Source organism: Heloderma suspectum, chromosome 5 (genome assembly GCF_057233095.1).
Source record: "Heloderma suspectum isolate Gila_16-S chromosome 5, 16-S_ref, whole genome shotgun sequence".
In the NCBI taxonomy this organism is placed as follows: domain Eukaryota; kingdom Metazoa; phylum Chordata; class Lepidosauria; order Squamata; family Helodermatidae; genus Heloderma; species Heloderma suspectum.
Genome location: NC_139462.1, coordinates 143,620,694 through 143,640,747, shown reverse-complemented (window position 1 = coordinate 143,640,747; position 20,054 = coordinate 143,620,694). Strand labels below are relative to the sequence as shown.

The window sequence follows — 20,054 nt, the reverse complement described above, 5'->3', positions numbered from 1 at the left end:
TCTGACTTTTTTGAGAAGGGCAGAAGAGTAACGCAAACTCAGCGGATGTAGATGCTCTTAGAAATCTTCCATCTTTGTTAAGCAGTATGGTTTTGGCAGGGGCAGTGACCTATCAGGCAGGTGAACCCATTAAAGGTCAGTACACAATCGGTATAACCTTTGCAGTGGGCATAATTTTTAGCACCTGGTTGTTGTTTTTTAAGTAATCTTTTAAGGAGTGCTAAAATACTTTCCAGCTATTTTAAAAAATTGGAATAGCAGCAAAATACCACTTAAATGAGTGCTACAGTGCTATACACCTATAAAGCTATAGGTATAACTCTGTGTGTGCGTGTAATGCTATACACACTTCAGAGTAAGTTCCAATGAATTCAGTGAGATTTACTTCTGAGTAAACATGCATCTGATTGTGCTCTGTGTCAGTCTCCAGTACACTCTTGGATGGCCTTACCTGGACAACACACGACATTACTAGACTTATCAGTAAACCAGCGGTGGCTGATGAACTAAGATGAGATTATTTGGCAGTGAATAAATCAGTCAGCCCTTTAGCTTGTTTTTTTTTTTTTTGCTGGAATGAATGAACAAATGAACAAACAAACAAAAATATTTCCTTCTGACATTTTACAGTATAAGTAGCCTGTTTTCACAGGTCTGAACATTTCACAGGGAAGGTTCAGGTAAAACTGTTCCTGCTTGAAGGTAACAGCATGCACTGAGATGGACCCTTCAACCATAAAACATAACTTATAGCAACAGGCAAAGACCTTTTTATATTCCTGGGCCTTTTAAATTTTTTAATGTTTTTGTTGTATTGTTTTATGCTTCTTTTATCTGTGGTTCTTTGATTTATATTGTTGTTTGTATGTACTCTACCATTTTAAGTTGCAAGTCATCCGGGAAATATTTATATTGAAGGGTGGCCTATCAATTCTTAAAAACAAACAACTTTTTCAAATCTCCTATTCAGGAAAATCCAGCCTGTTGCATGCTGAACAAGAGATATACATCCTTTGCTTTGTAGCAAATGTTTATCTTAATCTGACATTACAAATTGCCCAGCAGTATCATTGTCAGAAACTTAAACAGTATGTGTAGCCCTAAGAGAAACATCTGGTTAAATACTCTCTACACTGCATTTTGGGACGAACTAACCCTTGGAAATTCAAAGCAAGCTCAAGGAGGAGAACAATGCAAACATTCAAAAGCAAAAATAAGCTAGGGAGCTGGGAGAAGCTATATCTTAGGAAAACATGAGCCTCTTTCCATATAGCTACCACTGTAGATGTCACTTCTGCCAGTAAATTTCCAGTGTATTCAAATTTGGTAAGTTATGCAATGAGAAGCTCAGTAATCAAATGTTACTCCAAAATTCAACCAATTTTACAGAACAGATACTTCAAAGGAAAAACAGGTAAAACAGCAAGATGAAGTCAGGTAAGTATGGGCTGATCCCACTCCATCCTTCTGCATTTAATTGTAATTACCATTCCCTTTATATTAGTTAAGAACTGAATGCAGGCAGACACGCATACATTTAGTTATGATACATTTGGCTACTGTAAAATACCTACAGTACAATCCAGTCATGAGTAAAGAAATAGAATGGGACAAGTCATATCAACTAACATTGGCTTGATTGTAATAAATAAAAGCCAGGAGTAAGATCAGATAAAGGAGAATATGTGGAAAATAGGGGTTCATGGGTCTGGGACAATGGCAGGATCATGTTCAGTCAGTCATACTTAATTGTTCAGAGCAGTGGCCATTATTTAGATATAGAAGAGTAGCCTATAATTTTCCCACTGTTAGCATATATACAGCTACCCTATATGTAACAAAGTCATATACATCAGCCAGCAACCATCTAATTTTTAAATAATCTAACCTTCTAGAAAATTCTGAAAAGAAGCAAACCTATAGCTAGGTGGGTTATATAAAGAGCAATGCACAATATAATGCACAATATCTTCACTCTGTCATGACCCACATGCACAACGATGGTCATTTATTGGCCTCTTAAAAATGTTACTGATCAAATACACATTGGGCATAGTTTGAAATTTAACTTTAGTAAAATACATATTTAACAGTACATATAATCCCTGCAGTTAAGCCACCCTTTAAAATTACATTTAATTATTAAAATCACACTGAGGACATAGAATTCTTCATATATTTGAAGTCCATTTTGGTGTTTTCAGCAAAAATTGCACAATGGATCTTACAATCAGAAGCACGCCGAGATGACATGACAGAGGAAATTGAATAATTCAACATCAAACAATGATTTCTCAAACAATAATTCAACATCAAACAATTACAAAATTGTGCCCAGCCTTCTCTTCGGGTCTAAAAAACACAGTTTTCCTAAATGTTTGTCTGCCATTAGCAACAGTTTTTTCAAGTATGGAATCATGGATGTATGAATGCGTCTTTTTAAAGAAGGAAGACCTTCTTCAATTCAAAGCAATGTGCCTTTTGGACATGGCACACTGCACGAAGCCAGGAACGCAGCTGGTGCTGGGAGGAGCAGCAACTCTTCCCAGCGCGGTCCGAGTTCTTTTTGTGCAGTGGGCAGTGCCCCTGTGGAGCCAGTGTGCACTGTGCTAAGCTGGGGACTCAGGCAGCACTGGGAGGGTGGCTGCTGCTCCCAGCACCAACCAAGTTTCTTTCTCCGTGCCACTCTCTGCACGGAGAAATACAAAATGGGTGGGAGTGGGGCAGTGCTACTGTAAAGCATTGGGGGGGCGGGACGGAGAAGCAAGCGACCACACTGTTGGTAGCAGTGCTGAAGTTAAGATAAAAGTCTAAAGAAGAGGCCTCGTGGAACCTTTTTGGAATTACTTAAGAGGACAGTGGTAATTGCTACTACCACGTCTCTCCATTCCAGTTGCCATCCTGGTAGCATCCATGGGCCATAGTTTCTATTGGATGTAATTTTGGGGCTGCTGGAAGTTGGGCCACCCAGCCGCCTTTTCAGCCTGCTCCTTCCCTGACTACAATCAAGGAGGGAAAAGCAGCCTGCCCAACACTCTGAACTGAGGCTATTTTGTTCCCTGTCATAGGGGTGAGGTGGGGAGCAGAAAGGAAGCTTCATGCTTGTGGGTCAGGAGCACATCTTCCCTAGCTATGGGGGAGGAAGGAGGTGCAAGTGGTGACTGGCGTGTTCCCTGCCTTGATCCTTGGTCCGTGCTTTGGGGATATGCCTATGCCAGCTATAAGGAGGCAGGGAACGAGCAACGGCGATCGGCAGAGTGTTCTGCCTTTTCTCTTTCCCACAAAGAAATTTTCTTCCTTAAGCCCCTTCCACCTGAGAAAGGGCAATAATTTTTTTTAAAATGCTCTTCTGGGGATTTTTTGGGTGAGCTGGATTAAAAGCTCCAGCTCAACCCTGTTATCTACTAGCCAGACAGGGCTGGTCTGGGAAGCCGAGTAGCCTCTTGGTATCCGACGGAAGGAGAGTATCATTCAAGGGACAATGGATCAGGGATAACAGTGTGGATTCTCTCCAGGGGATGGGCTTTGGAGGAAACCCCAGGAGGCTCTGTGGGCCGGACTGGGGAGGCCACAGGCCATGGGTTCTCCACCCCTGATTTACAGAATATGCAGCTTGGGGCTTGATGAAAGTTGGAAATTTTTAAACCAAGATGGAATAAATAGCTCTCTGTGGACACTTTTTGGTCAAATGAGTCCTGCCTCTGTGCCGGGCAGTTTGCTCTACAGACCTCTGAAAGTCCTCTCCAAGCCCTGTGATTGGAAGGGGGTGTCAAAGTACAGGACATTTGTGGGGCACAGCTCAAATCTCTGGCAGGACACTCAGTGTAGAATGTTTTAACTTATGTATCATAGCTACACAAAGGGACCTCAATTCACTGGCTGAAACACAAGACAAGTGGGTCTTTATAAGTCCCAGAGTGGGTTACACAGAGCATACTTGTTCCTTCAGAGCCACGCAAGAATCCCCCAATGGAAAAACATCTGCTCTCACACTGCCAATGACTGAGAGTTTCCACTATAGAATGTTTTTGAAGTTTACATTTAATCAAAAACCCAGTAGAAACTAGAGACCACTTGTAGGAATGGCCTGCTTTTCAAAACAGGTTTACCTGCTTAAGGGCCAGATTGCTTACCTGGCACACAGGTTCAATGTGGCTGAAGGCCAATATACACAGTGCTCTTTTGTGCCACACAAGCAGTCTTAACTACCTGCGGACATACATGCACATGGTCAAATGTAATGTGTGAACTGACCAATCATGGATATTATTGGATATTCCCTGCAGTGCAGGGAATTGCGGTACTATCTTTTTTCAGACATCGTGAGATCATCATCACCATAGTCATGAAATCCTGAAGTATGCCAGACAAAGAAGCCTCAGCACGGATGTTGAATTCCTTCGAGACAATGCACCAATCCAACACCATCACTGAGATCACCTCTGCTAGCTCAGGCAGGGACACTGCTAGGCAGCAAGGTGGGCAACAGAACTCTTACCCTTTCCTGAGAGCTCAACCCCAGGTACAGACACTAACTTGTTAAATCTGTATCCCGGTTTCCCACCAAATGGTGCTCAAGGCGCAAACTTCAGTAAAATACAAAGTAAATACAAACGAATATTACAGACATTAAAAACAGGTAGGTAAAAACATCAATAAAATCACTAAAGCCGATAACAATAGCCAGTCGACCAAACTGCAATATTTACAGTGGCCAACAGTCAGTTTATGAGGCCAAAGTCCTGCCTGAGTAGAAACACCTATACCTGCCATCAGAAGCTCCTCCCAGAAGAGGTTAGATGGGACTCGCCTCCCTTGGCAACGGGTTCTAGAGCAGCCACTGAGAAGGCCCTTTCTCAGGTTCCTGCTAAAAGCATTTCACATATTGGTGAGACAGAAACAAATGCCTGCCCTCAAAGATTTTAAAACTTCAGTAAGCTCTTATGGGGGAATCTGATCTTTTAGATAACCTGGTCCAAAGCGTAAGGCCTACCTGGACATAACTAGTAGTCTGAATTTTGTCTGAAAATGGTCCAGTAGCCAATGAAGTTGTTGAAATATGGGAGTGATATGCTCCCTGGTCAATTCTCTGGATGCAACATTCTGAACCAAGTGAAGTTTTTTAACAATCTTCAAAGGCATTTCCACATACAGCACATTACAGTAGTTCAAATGCGATGCAACTAAGGCACGTGTCACCATGGCAAATCTTACATCTCCAGGAACAAGTGCAGTTGGTAGGTACACTAGCTTTAGCTAGGCAAAATGTTCCTGGTCACCCAAAACCTGGTCATCCAGGTTCAGGGCTGAATCCAGGAGCCTTCAAGGGGAATTCACCCCATCCAAGGCAGGTTGAAACTCCTATTGCCTGATCTGCTTTTCTACTGACCAGGAGCACCTCTGTCTCATCTGGATTAACATTCATTCTGATTACTGATGTCAGGCACTGATTCCAAATTTGGAATTGGAAGATAGCTGTGCCTGGAAGGGGAGATGGAATTACATAGACTACAGTGATCCCAGCTTCCTGCCCACCAAGTCTATGCTGCTCCTATGTCAAGAAACCTGATGGACATAACTGGAAGGGGTTTATACATGCACACATACCCCTACCTTTGTCCAGCCTGGTATTGGGAATATATGCAAGGACTGAATCCTGAATGAGCTGTTACACAACCAGGCATTTAGCAGCAGCAGATGAATACCCAATGAGCTGCTGATATGGCAACCAGAATTCCCCAGGCTGCAGAAGACTGGAAGAGGTTATCTAATTCCCCCTTTCTTGCCAATGCAACCTGCACTGCTGTACCTCCCTCTGCCCAAGACCAAACTAATAATAGTGTCATGCAACTCAACATCCCCAGTCTACCACTACCGGCACCCCCAAACACATGACAACAACACTAGCATCCAATAGCTGCAGAATTAAAACCAGAAGTTGAACATCATAAACAAAATAGCAGCAATAAACATATAATGCACACTATAATAAGTGGGAAGTGCACAGAGAGCAGCTCACATATATTCTCAGTCACTTTCATTTGGATTCCTGCAACGTTGTATATGTGGGGATGCCTCTGAAAATGCTTTGGAAACTTCAGCAAAACTTCAACAAAAAACTTCAACAAAATAGTACAGTGAGATTGTTAACAGGGACTGGCTGATATGATCATATTATGCCAGTGCTTTGTGATCTGCCCTGGCTTCCAGTCCCTTTCCAGGCCCAATTCGAAGTGCTGGCATTAACTTTTAAAACCCTACATAGCTTAGGGCCAGGCATCTCATCCCATATATACCAGCCTGGATCATCTTCAAAGGCTCTCCTCTGGGTGCACCTGCCAAATGAGGTGAGGTGGGTGGTTACTAAAGAGGGACCTTTTCAATGGTGGCATCCTGGCTGTGAAATGCCCTCCCCACAGAGGCTCACCTGGCGCCTACATTATGGTCTTTTTGATACCATGTGAAGACCTTTTTATTTCCCCATACTTTTCAGCCCTTCAGTTTTGCTTTTAAATGTATTGTGTTTTTAGATATTTACCCTGCTGCTGGTTTTTTTACTCTGGTTTTATTCTATTTTAAACTTTTAAAGTTTTTATATTATGTTTTATCATGTTACATCTAAGGGTTTTGATTTTTGTGAACTGCCCAGACAGCTTTGGCTATTGGGACGTATAAAAATGTACATAAATAAATAAGCAAACAAATACATACTTACAACCACTTAGCCTTATTATCTCCATATAGCTGATGGGGAGAGAGGAGGGCACAAGATTGACAGAAAAGCAGCTTACCTAAAACCACTGAACACATGACTAAGAATTGAACTAGGAACTTCCTGGCTTGCAACACATGTTCTACACTACATTAGCTCAATGTAGTGAGGATTGCTGCAGACTATAAGCCTCTTCAGACATGGAGGGGGGGATAGGGGGAAGCATCGTGGTGGTGGGCTCTTACCCTGACCTATGCACATTTATTACAATGCGCTCAAGGAGAGGTAGCATTTATGCTTGGACCCAAGCTGCCTTGGGTGCTCTAAACAGATACGGAAAGGCAGGATGAAAAGACAGGGTATAAATGTTTTAATAAACAGATAAAATATCAAGAACCACATAGTAGGTGGCATACTAAGGGACTATACACCAATAATTAACTCTCCTTTACAGTCTTATCAATGAGGATCCAAGTAGGAAGCCTACCAGCAGTTTAATTTGAAGATCAGATTATTCTAATGTGCCTGCTAACCTTGAAAAAAGAAAAAGAGGGCTAGCAATCTGACAAGCAGTTCTTCAGGGAAATATTCTAGCTGCAGTGTTTTTTTTCCCCCTAAGCCACTTTCACTAACTATGTGACAACGTATTTTGGTATGCAGAAATACAAAACAGTCTGGCTTGACAGAACAAGCACAGATCGTAGTAGTCTGACAAACATGTTTTTGTCAATGAGGAAAAGGGAAAAATACCACCAGAAATGAATCAAACAGTTACCAACATGCCCCAATAACAAGAATCTACCACAGGGAAATTCTGCCCAGTGCCTGTAACGTAAAACAAAGAATTATTCAGCTTCTTCACCATGGAGGGTCATACTGCCAATGTAACCTAATATGAACTGCAATTTGTCCCTATTTACTAGGGAAATGCCCAGTTTTCTGTTACCTGTCTTTAATCAATCACTGTCCTCATTGTACCTTTTGAGTACTAATATTATTACTATTTTACCTCTCCACCCGCCCCCCGCTTTTTCCAGGAGGGGATACAGATAATGACTTCTGCAATTTTACTCTTTTTCATCCTGTACTTTTTTTGTAATAATAATAATTTGGGTATATGTGTGTGTGTGTGTGTGAGCATAGACACACACACACACACACACACACAAGCCCTCTTCACTGAATACATTATAGAACACTGAAAGCAATATTTTAAAGAAATCAAGCATACAATGGAATACTTCAGTGATCTGTGCGGTGACATTGCTTAAGCAACCAAATGACTGAATTTGCAGATTGCCCACAAAAATGTTACAAGCAGGAAAAGTCTTCTATGCAGCTTTTGTTTTCATCAAGCTTCAGACTTTACTAACTGCACAAGAGACAAGATACTTAAAATGTAACTCATTAGCCGAGGCCGGCCTCAGGAATATGTTTACCCCAGCATGGATTTCTCTGTAAATGGTTAAGCATTTTAACTGAATAAAAGGACAAAGCTACAGTATCGGATCCAAACAGGGCCTCTCACTCTGCAACAGGTTTGTTTTACTATTACTACTGCTGCAACGTGCCTGGGTGTCTCAGCTAACTAGAGGCAAAGAAGGACAGGGCTCCTGTACTTTGCAGGGTTGCGCAGAAGATGGAATTCTGGCAGGTGCAGCTTATCACACCTGATGAAAATTCCCTCTCTAGATGACTGTTAAATATTCAGGAGGCCTATCCTATTTGGCATCTATCCATCCATCCATCCATCCATCCATCATTATTCCTAAGCTGCCTTTAAGATAAAAACCACACAAAGTGGATACAATAAAAATCCATAAAAACATGTTTCAATAAAACCCATAAAAATAGAGATTGCCAAACCACCCTGCTGGTTTGGCTTTCCTGACTATTAAGCAAACATTTTAAGAAGCTGAAGCTACTTTATACAAGGCAGGCCTAGCCAGTACAGAGGAATAATTCTAATTATCTTTACAAATTGTAACTTAATGAAAGCAGAGGTCCACACAAAGGTCTCCTTCCCCGCCATGCAAAGGATAGGCATAATGACGCTTATGAACAGCTTCTATATGAAAGCTTCAAAACTATATCAATGGTAAAATAAATGTTGTGAATGCCTTTTACAGAGGCTGCATTTTATACACTGAAAAGGTCAGCTTTGCTTACCAAGGGCAGTTCTGTACATCTCTGAGGAGACACTGCTCTGGTGGCCAGGTGGACTCAGTTGCTGGTACTGCAGTGGAGTTTTCACTGCACATGAAAGGAAATTAAACAAACTTGTTTGTTATAAATATAAGATACAGGACTAAATAAAGCTACCATTAAAAAAAATTACCACCCACACACCATAGGGAGTCTCTGGTGATACTGGAAATGCTGGCGTAGCTGGAACTGATTCATTCCCACTTTTGGTTGGCGAGAAGACACTGCCATCAACTTCATCCATGTCTTCCTTGTATTGCACAGCTCCCACCTAGAATGTAAAATGGAAACATGGCAGAAATACATTTTCACAAGTGCATGCGTGCCTCCTACACATTTGTTTTACCTGCTCTTAAACTGGAAAGTTCTCCCCACCCTTAAAGCCACTGACAAGCAACTAAGTGTCAGTCAACCCGGGGAAACAGCTACTAACCCCAACTTTATGTCCTCCTATGTCCACTCAGATAACAAAAGATCTGGTTCCAAGTCCTTCTCGTCCTTTGGAAAAGGGACTATAATTAGTGGGCCCTCTTTGCCCCATTTTGTCCCTAGATATATGAAGAAAAACAATGCCCTTGAGAGGATGCAAAGCACTTTCCCTTCCCAATTGCATAACCAGACTGAGCCTTAAAACACCTGATGTTACAGAAGGGATCTTGAGGGCCAAAGACTTCCCAGGAGTCCCTCTCATTAACAGACCCATGAAATCTATGCCTCTAGAATGCACTACATTCTATAGCAAAGATGGAAGTCCACAGCCCATGTGCGTCCTCCAGCAGAGATGGTGGCAACAGGTATTATGGGCCCAACAAAAGTCTCTGGGACCCAACAAATGCCCAGCCCCTGCTTTCCCATTATTTACTCTGACCATGAATTAATAACAAGCATTTATATTGTGCTCAAAATGCTTTGTACCCATTATCTCAGTAATACGTAAAACAAACCTGTATGTTAGGCCAATATTATTATAACATCCATATTACAAAGTTACTGCATCAGTTGATTGCAACCATTTCTAAACACAAAGCAACACAAAAAGGTATTTCTGCTTCTTACTTGTTATGCTGGTAACCTGGAAAATATGCTGAGGCAGTATCCAAGCATGCCCAACACTTCATTTCTTTTCACTCAAGTAATTCTTGCTTACCTCTTTGGTCTCCCCTCCAGGGACAAATGAACCTGGACTTTCAAGGTGGTCAATGGCAGGAGACTTTGTCCACCCACACTTGGTATATAAGGGTTGAGCTGGGACATCATTGTCATACTGTCCAAGGCTTAATTTCCTGCTTCGTCCGCCCAATATGTCATCCCCTTGGGAACCTGGAAATGCAAACGCATAGCTACGTTTTATCTGGTTACATAGTTCAAATTCAGTCAAATACTTTGCAGCAAAATCCCTTGGACAGTGTTATAAGTAACAGTCATGTAGAATGCAGTCTGGGCAAAGGGATGTAATCCATTATCAAGGGGAAAATCATAACAAAGTAGAACCATATCTATGAAGTGACTTTCTTGGTGACAGTCAAGGGCTGAATCTCCCAACTGGCTCTACCCCTCCTCCAACTGTCTGGCTCAGTGGGCACATTTGGAATTTTGAGATTGTGTCATGGGCGTTCTCACCAAATGGCTGCTGAAAAGCAGGGGGCAGCTTGCTCATTCATAAAATGGCTACCATGGTGGGCATGACTGGTCAAAAAAATACTCATTTCCCAGAAGGCAAACGATGAGACTCAAAGAAAAGTAACTTGCTCAGGAACTTAAGTACAAGGCAGAGGTGGGGGTCTGAGCTCCAAAACACAAAACCGCTCTCTTGAGCCCAAATAAAGATGGTGCTAGAGGACAGCACTTTGCTTAAGAAATGGAATAAAAATCAGGAAGGGCAGGGAGCCTGGCAGGCACCAAGAGAAGTGCCCGTGGGCACACTGGTGCCCACAGACACCACATTGGAGACGTCAGCTGCCTTGTGCTTTGGGGCAGCCTTGATTCTTTGTTGGGATCCTTTGGGGAGAGCCATGGCCTACATATATCCAGGGGAGGGAAGGCATTCCCAGAACTTTCTGAAGGCCCAACAGAGACACCAAAGTGCGATACAGCAGCTGGAACAATGTGGAGCAGGTGTAGACTGGGTTTTAAATAATTTTTGGTGCCTCTGGAGTCCAGCATGTGATCTCAGGGGAGCTGGAGTTTCTGAGGGAAGTAGCGGCGAGGGAGGAGCCACCATAGAGGTAGTAACGGGCAGAGGTGTTATGGCGGTGGGGTGTGGGTATGCCAGGTGTCAGGAAGGCAGTCTCAACATCTAATGTGCTATTTCGTTTTCTGGCCAGTCCTTTAGACTGGATAACAGTGGAGGCCCTTCTGCAGCCCCCAAAGTGCTGCTGATAAATACCAAGTCCAACAGCAGCACCAAATGTCCTGTCTCCTGAGGCAGGAGGATGCCTGCTGTGGTCCACCTCCAACCCACCCCACCCAGGATGAGAGATGAGATGGGCGACCTCTCCAGAGAGCCACCCAGGCCTGTACGTTGAGGGGTTCTTCCTCAAAGTGAGGCATTGTGAGGTAGCCCTGGAGGTTGCCTACACAGAACTTTTATGTCATTGGGCAGCATAGAAATGTCTTAAATAAAAAAAACAGATTTTTCTCTTTATTTGGGACCTGACCCCAAACATGGAATGAATCCTACCACCAACTCTGTTTTTACCAAAGGGGGATTCCAGAATACTACCTATGTTCTTCTAAACCTCAAAAACATTTCACAGAAGGAAAATTAACATATAATCCAACAGGAACGTTTTCTAAACATTCAGGGTATTTTCTGAACAGGGGGTGGGGAGAGAAAAAGTCAGCTGTATTAAACTAGATGAAGCCAGTTTACAGCATTATGATTAGATGGTGTTATAAACAGAGAAAGTCTGACTGGTCAGTTTTCAAAAAGTGGTTTATTTTATCAGTATTATGGCAACAAAAGGACACCACAAGTATGCTACAGTTTCTCTTGACTATCATTTTGAAAGTATAAATGAACAGATGACAAGAGCATTTCTTTTATTTCTAATATATGTTGCAATTTAAACCAAAGACATTTCATCGAGATAAAAAGCACAAGTAGCTGTGTTGGTCCATTATAAAAATTCTCTCCAGATAATTAGGACCAACAAACGATCACAAAGTAGTACATGAATTTTCAAGTTCATCAGAGCTCTTCTTTAGGCTGGATGTTAAGCAAACAACAAAAAAGCCCCCCAGTTGTCCTTATGTGTGAACCCAACCTCTGTGTTTGAGTGACTTGTAAAGTAATCCCTTTATCTTTGTTCAGACTATTTACTATGCTGCCTTGGATCTTGGCAGGCTTTCAGGCAAGGAACCCATTCCTTCTTGTGAGGAGGGAAGAGGGGGAAAACCACAGTGCTGGTGATAACAAAGAGCTATACCCAATGGTTATATTATCATGATATCATGGACAAATCTCATGAGATGATAAGTTCATCTTTCATTCTCCATTTCAGCTGAGTGCTCAAGAACACTACTAAAGCAAACTCTATGGAAATGGAAGAGTACACATATACAAGGTAAATTCCTGAATGACTAAAATCTTTAGTCGTTAGGTTTAGTGCAGATTGCCAAGTGGCATGATCAGTGAAACAAACAATCAAAGCAACAGACAAACAAATGTTCAGTGATGTTTATAAAAATAAAAAAGTGATAAAAAGTGATGTTTTATCAGTAGACTTTGCTCTAATTTACACTTCTTGCTACATAGAACTGCAAACACTATATGCATTATATAATACTGCTCTTAGGTTTTAGGGTTCCCCCTCCCCATTTAATTTTTTTAATTCTTCCCTAAATTTAAAAATACTTGTGCCAGTAGTTGATTACTATATGTTTACATGTAGCTGCCAAAGCGTTCCACTACACAGTTATGAAAGGTAATGAAATTGGACACCTGTTCAGCCGGCCTTGTGATTTGTGTACTGTCCCAAGTCAGTGCATGGCTGAGGATGGAGGGGCATGATAAGGTAATTTCCAAATATACCTTCCAGGCAAGAGCATACAAAAAGCATGGCGAACATTTCTTCATGACTTTTAAAAAGTATATTTAATATTTATATCCTGCTCTTACAGGGGTCTCTCAGTTGTCTCTCACCCAAGGAACTGATCAGATCCACACCTTGGTTTCACATCAGATACTTCCCAGATAATTCACTGCTTGATAACACCGATGAGTAGTTCTCATGCAACCACAGAGCTTAGATAGTTAAAGGGTCCATGCTTAGTCAGGACTATATTTCTTGGATTAGTCCCAACTAAGCAGCGGCCCCTTAAATTATTTTTGTGGAGCAGAAGCCACTGCACCACGGCTCCTGTTCTGCTTGTTGAATAATGTCAATGCTGTGGGTCACATGGGAGGAGCTATGGCCCATGGCTCAGGGCTTCTCATGGTTATCCAAGTGGTAAAGAAAGCGGCTCCCACACCGCAAAAGTAGCATGAAAAAGGGATCTAAGTTGACCACAGCTGGTTCATCATATGATGACTAAGGGGAAACCATTGCCTCCTTGGCTATTACTGCAGCTCTAAGTGCATTTACATGGATTAAAGCAGGACTGCAAAAATTGCAGCTCATGCGCCACAGGCAACCCCCCACTGCAAGTCCTATCTTCTAGATGCCCTGACCCTCAGAAAAAAAGAGGAAAGACAGTCTAGGAATGGGTTGTAAGGAACCCTTATTCGTAGTGTCCTGGAGCGTCCTAGGAAGCAGTGCTCAAAGGCTCCTGCCTGCTTCCTAGGATGCTCTAGGAACAGAGCAACTATAGCAGGAACCATAGACCTTTCCTAGAGTGCTTTCCCCCTTTTTCCTGTAACACTATGGGATGCCCGGATCCTTCCACAAGAGAGTAGATTAGAGGAGGGAATGTAAGAAGAGCCCTGCTGGATCGGACCAAGGGTTCATCTAGTCCAGCATTCTGTTCTCACAGTGGCCAACCAGCTGCCCACGGGAAACTCACAGGCAGAACGTGAATGCAATAGTGCCCTTCTGCTTGTGTTCCCAGCAACCAGTGTACATAGGCATCCTGCCTCTGATACTGGAGGTAGCATATAGCCATCAAGACTAGTAGCCACTGACAGCCCCATCCTCCATGAATTTGTCCGATCCCCTTTTAAAGCCACGTTGTAGTGAATTCCACAGTATAACTATAGATTCAGAATTCCCAGATGGTGTGAGAACTGAAGTTTCTGGGAGGTGTATTGATTTTATCAGATGAACGCAGGTGCCAGGCCTCTGAAATGCTCTTGGGCAGAAGATGGATTTGAGTGAATGGGGTGTCTGTGTGTGAGAGAGAGGGGGCGGGGGAGGGGGGGAGAGAGGTGTGTGTGAGCTATATGTGAATGTGTGTGCACGTGTGTGCACATGCATGTGCAACCCCCGCCACCCCAGCAGATACCTGATGCAGCCCTCGGGGCTGAAAAGGTTGTGCATCCCTGGTTTAAAGCATCACTGAAATCAACGGCATTTCTGATTAATGTGAACAGCATCACTAGCTTTCTCCCATCCTATATTTCTGTATCTGCCTCACTTCTACTGCTATATTCAGTCTGTGCCTATCACCAGACGTGTAGTGGAGACAGACACTGGCTGAGCATAGATACAGACTACAAATCTAAGAGAGAGAGAGATGTATATTCTATCTATCTATCTATCTATCTATCTATCTATCTATCTATCTATCTATCTATGTATTTGACTAGAGAGGGACAGGAAGCAAAGATGCAAAAACTCAAGCTCTTGCTAAAAGCCGTAGCAACATCCCCCCTCCCCACACTTTGTTTCCCAAGCCTTTTCACAGGGTTTGGGAGCAATACACTAGACATAGCTGCTGCAGACCTCCCATTCCAATTTTTTTCATGAACATGAGAACTAAGAAATTTGTATAAGCTGAGATGGCCAAGCTGACAAAATCCTGTATGGATTTGGAATAGTCCAGATTTTGCACTATTTGGTGCATTAGACAGAGAGATAGATAAGGGCACAATACTATGGGATTGCTACCCAATAGATGGAAGCCTCTGAGTATGGAGGCTTCCAAAAATCCTATGCCCTGTATACCATTCCTCCTCAAAAAACAAAAATTAGTTAGATGGGACTCTGCTCTTTCAAGCTCACTTGCCAGTGGTGGGCAGGGACAGGTGACACAGAGACCACAGGGTCCTGCAGATCTCAGCCTCTCCCCTCTCCGGCCATCAGAATACCTCCACTTTTCGACCTCTGTGAGGTCGTCCAAGGTTGCTGTTGTAACCTCAGAAAGCAACCACCGCAGTTCTTTCCGCAGCAGTGGTGAGAGGGAGGGGGAAGGATCTGACTTAGATTCCTGCATTCAGCGGGGGGTTGGACTCGATGGTCTTATAGACTCCTTCCAACCCAACTATTCTATGATGCAGGATTGCCCCTTCCAAGGTCATAGGAGTCCTATGGTCTTGGGAGGGAGAATCTGAACTATACTATGGTCCCTTGGACACGCTCTCTCCCAGGGACCATAGGATCACTTTGTTAAGAGCATTTGTTATAGTAACTTTTGCATCCCTTGTAACAGCCAGAGAAATAAGTGTTCCTAAGAAATCTGTATGATTTTATATATACCCAGCTTTTCAAACTAATTTTCCAAAGCAGCTATAATCCACATGTGGTTCCCAAACATAGCTGGGTTTGTTGTAGAATAACTCTCCCCACACTCCCTAAATGTTCTTCCTAGTATACACACATACACACACACACACACACATATATATATACATATATATACATATATACATACATACATACATACATACATATACACCCAAACAATTCAATATGGTTGCATCAAGAAAAATGGTGTTTCAGCTATAAAATTTAAATCAAGACATTAATCATGCTTGCATTACTTTTTGATCATACATATTCATTAAAACACTCCACCTTAAAAAAAAGAAACCTATGGCCCTGAGGAAATGCTGTTGTTGCATCCAAATTCAAAATGCTCAAACCATCCAGTGCTTCCCACATGCCCCGTTATTTGTGCTGCACAGTTTGCATGGAATATATTATTTGCACAGTGGTTTGAACATCAGCACCTTCTTTTCTGCCAATTGCACAGCTGGAGTGCATTAAGTCTCTCTTCACACAATAAAAATATAATGGGTGATATGAAACTGCAGTTTTAAATGAGAAGTGAAAAGTCCAAGAAAGCTTGTGTTTATGCAAGAGAAGTCCTCTTCTGGATCAGTACCCTGAGCTTATGATTCCACCCGTATAAATATAAATCCAGGCTGAGGGCCAACGTGCACTCTCTTGGAACAAGAATCCATTTTTGGTAGATTACATTATATTTATAATATAATTATCCCACTAATTTGCATAAGATGCTACCAATGGTAGTCTCCCCTTAAGCCTCATTTCTTCAGAAATATTACTAGAACTAGCAAATGGACCTGGCTTCGCACAAGCTGGAATTGCCCTAAGTTTGATACAGCAAAGCCTTCCAGCAAACTTATGCAAATGTCAGATCTGGACACATTGTGCCCACCCCATCTGAGTGAAACCATACCCACTGGCACCCCTAGGCATGGCCCCTGCCATGGTCCACTCCTATAGCCCTCTAAGGAAAGGTTCTATCCACTCCATTCCCCTGAGGGGGAGCCGTAAAACTCTGTCCCTCAGACTACTTCTCCCTGGCTTCAAACTGTATTAACTGAAAAGCTACATGATAAGGGAAGTCTGCCACCTGCTGACTCAAGTTGGTACTGCAGCCTTCAAACACAAGGACACATTAAAATTAATTAAAATTAAGTAATGCAATCTAAAACCAAATAACTCTAAGGTGAACACATCCAGTGTCCCTTTAGTATACATGCCAAATTTCAGGTACCTAGGTTGCACAGTCCTGGCACTATGGCGCTGACAGACAGACACACATCCTTCATTATTATCATAGAAGATGACAGTTCTTTCCACTCAGTGGGCATGATTATTTAAGACTGCAATCCTATGCAGAGTTACCTGGGAACAACCTCGTTCAACATAGTAAGCACGCACAGGACTGCACTGTAAGAGAACTAAAACTAATTTCACCAGTAACCATTCAATGGTGTAATATAAATTTTCTATCAGTATGTAACACAATATCTGGGTTTCTCCAACAGTAGTCCATCAGTTGTCTCTGGACACAGGCTATGAAAGTGATGGTCTTCTCCTGTTTCTCCCAGCCATCTAGTATTGAGAGGTCTATTGCCCCTCAACATGGAAGTCCTACATTTCGCAGTCATGGCTAATGCACAAATCCTCCGTGAACTTGTCGCTACAGGCCACCACCGCATATTGCAGTAATTAATTCCGTAAGTTAATTTTGCTTTTCTACAGGGACAGAAGAACACAAGATATAGACTGATTCCCAAAGCCTTAAACTACGCTGTTTTCACTTTTGAAGTTAGATGCGTTAGCCATCTCTAAAGTGAAAAAGCAGCCCCACCATTTGTTCCTGTTCCCCTTTTTTCAGGAATTAATACTGTTAGCATAAACAGTTAAAAACCACGCCACCGCTCATGGGAGGCACTCTCCTCCTGAAATGTTACCTACAGTGGTGTACCAGAACCAGGGCTTGCAGGTACATGAGTGCTGGCACTTTTTCAGTAGCAGGGATGCTGATGTCATCTGTGCCATCATCCTCAGACTTCCGTGCTTCCTCTCAGCTTGGCTGCAATCCTCAAGGTAGCTGGGGGAAATGAATTTTCCTAGCAACAATATATTGTTCCCTGTTGTTATACAATGTATTTCGGGCTGGCTTGGTCTTGAATGGGCAACTAAGACCTCTTAGCTTTATAAAAGACCAGCTCCTGGTAGAGATGAAAACTGCTAGCACTAGTTTCTTGATATGGATCAACACAGCTATCTGCATTTTTGGACTCACCTTGGGGGCGTGGCTATGGGGAATGTCATGATGAGCGCCTGCACTTTCAAATGTGGGACTGCACTACTGGTTATCTATACATTTATTAGTAAGTTTTCAAGTCTGACTACTCAAAAGTTACTTAAAATAAAGATAAAAATATAGGAGGTCTAATATTAGATCTTCAGTGCAGGGTACATTTCTGTGAAACTTTTAATATTATCTTTGGCACCTGCCTCCAAAACACCCAGATCAATAAATGACTATCAAATAGTGGTGCCACCCATTCATGGCTTATTATTATTATGTTGCTGCTGCTGTTGTTACTGTCATTTTTACAGTGTGTTTTGAGAACTCTTTCCATAAGAAAAAGAAAATATTTTACGGGCAGATTTTTGCAATTCTAATTGTCATGAGTTACTTCTCCAGAGAAACAAAACTTCAAGGGATGATAATAAATTTCACATAAACAGCAAATAACAAATGAGGCATTTGCCAACTTGATAGATTGAATTATGCATAAAAAATAACAAGATACCTCTGTTACTCCATGGCCTACCTATGAGTTTTCCAAAGCATCTGCCTGGCCACTACTGGAGACAGAATGCTAGGCTAGATGGACCCTTGCTTGTATCGTTGATACAGCACTAACTATATTGCCATCAAACTGATGGAACATTCCAGACAGAAATGTCTGCCTGTTATAATGGCTACTGGCCGTATTAAATATATATTTTCAATTCTTTATTCATTCATAATTTAAATAATTTTAGTCTAGTTAACAGTCATAATAAGATTACTGTCCATAATTTGGTAGATTAAAAATGTGGCCTCCTTCTCTTATGCCGAGAGCAGAAACCCTGTTTGAAACTTTGGACTAGAAGACTGTACAGAAGTCTTCCCCAACCTGGTGCCACCCAGATGTTTTAGACTACAACTTCCCGTTATACCTGTCCATTGGCCAGGCTGGCTGGGGCTGATGGGAGCTGAAGTACAAAACACCTAGACGGCATCAGGTTGGGGAAGACTGCTATATAGTAAACTCATTCAAACATTGTGCAAATGGGGAAGACAAGGCAGAAATACACACACTGCATTCTTCAGAAACTGTACAGGTTTACGATTAGACATATTGATATTTTTAGGTTCCTTCCTTCCTGCACTGTTCAATACCTGAAGGTATAATTTTCACAGTATAACAAAACAAATGTTATTTGATATATGATGTGAGACTAAGTTCCTATTAATTAAAAACTATAAGGGAAATGGAATCACATGGATTTCTGTTATACCACAGATAACAATAAGTTGATTTTATAAATACAATTGCATGATCCAGTCAAAATCAAGCACTGTTTAGCCACACCAGTTTTAACTGGAGATGTAGACATGTGAAATCAGTGGGACTGAAAGGTGCTTAATTTTGACTGGACTGTGCCCACTATTTATAACAATGCTACACCAAGAGACAGTGTAGACAAAATATTGAGGCCCTCTTCACCATGGTTAAGAAACTGGAAGCAAGCTGTGGAATTGTGTGCGCCTTCCCCAGAGCAAATAACTCCACCTGTAAAGGAATACATTGGCACCAATGTTAACTGTGCTTAAGATTAGTTGAGTTCCACACTTAACTAAAATTCTTAACAAAAAATATGATGATGGTGAAGAATTCTGGTTAAGATTAGACTTGTTTAATATTGGTACCAACATGCCCCTTAACAATGGCAACCATGGAGGGGAAGATTTGCCCCTGGGAAGGAAGGGGCTGTGGAAAGGGAGCTTGTAACCACATTTACAGGAGTGCCCTGTTAGGTTTACATCAGCCCTTAATCAAGCTACAGAAGAAACGGGTTGCCCAAATCTCCCACGCACTCCACTATAGTGCTTTACAATACATTAGTTGCAGTACATGAAATGATTTGAATACTTGCTTGCTTTTAGTTTTTGTGAAGTAATATGTTGGATCCAAAGGACCTCTTCCACCGATGGCAGGGAACCTTTGGATCAACCCCAATGTTTTAAAATTGTTTTAATGTTAAGCTGTTATGACAGCCTACAGGCTGAACATATGGGATACAAAAATAAGTAAATAAATACCGTTTTGCTTGTACCATAATCAGAGAACTGGAACAGTAAACTGTGCAATAAACAAGCCTATGCAGAATACAACTACCTTTCATGGAACTGTGTTTTTCAGACTGAGATACATATATTTATC

General features: G+C 42.0%; 1 protein-coding gene across 7 annotated transcripts in view; it reads right to left on the bottom strand.

Annotated features, from left to right (window-relative positions):
* The window catches only part of TNS3 (tensin 3), a 321,108-nt gene that overhangs the window by 52,813 nt on the left and 248,241 nt on the right, over positions 1–20,054 (bottom strand). For all 7 annotated transcript variants that reach the window (XM_084857723.1, XM_084857721.1, XM_084857725.1 and 4 more), the window contains 3 exons: positions 10,065–10,237; positions 9,062–9,188; positions 8,882–8,965 (listed from right to left, as the gene is read on the bottom strand). In XM_084857723.1, coding sequence (XP_084713849.1) covers positions 8,882–8,965; positions 9,062–9,188; positions 10,065–10,237 — 384 coding nt within the window. The remainder of the gene's footprint in view (positions 1–8,881; positions 8,966–9,061; positions 9,189–10,064; positions 10,238–20,054) is intronic.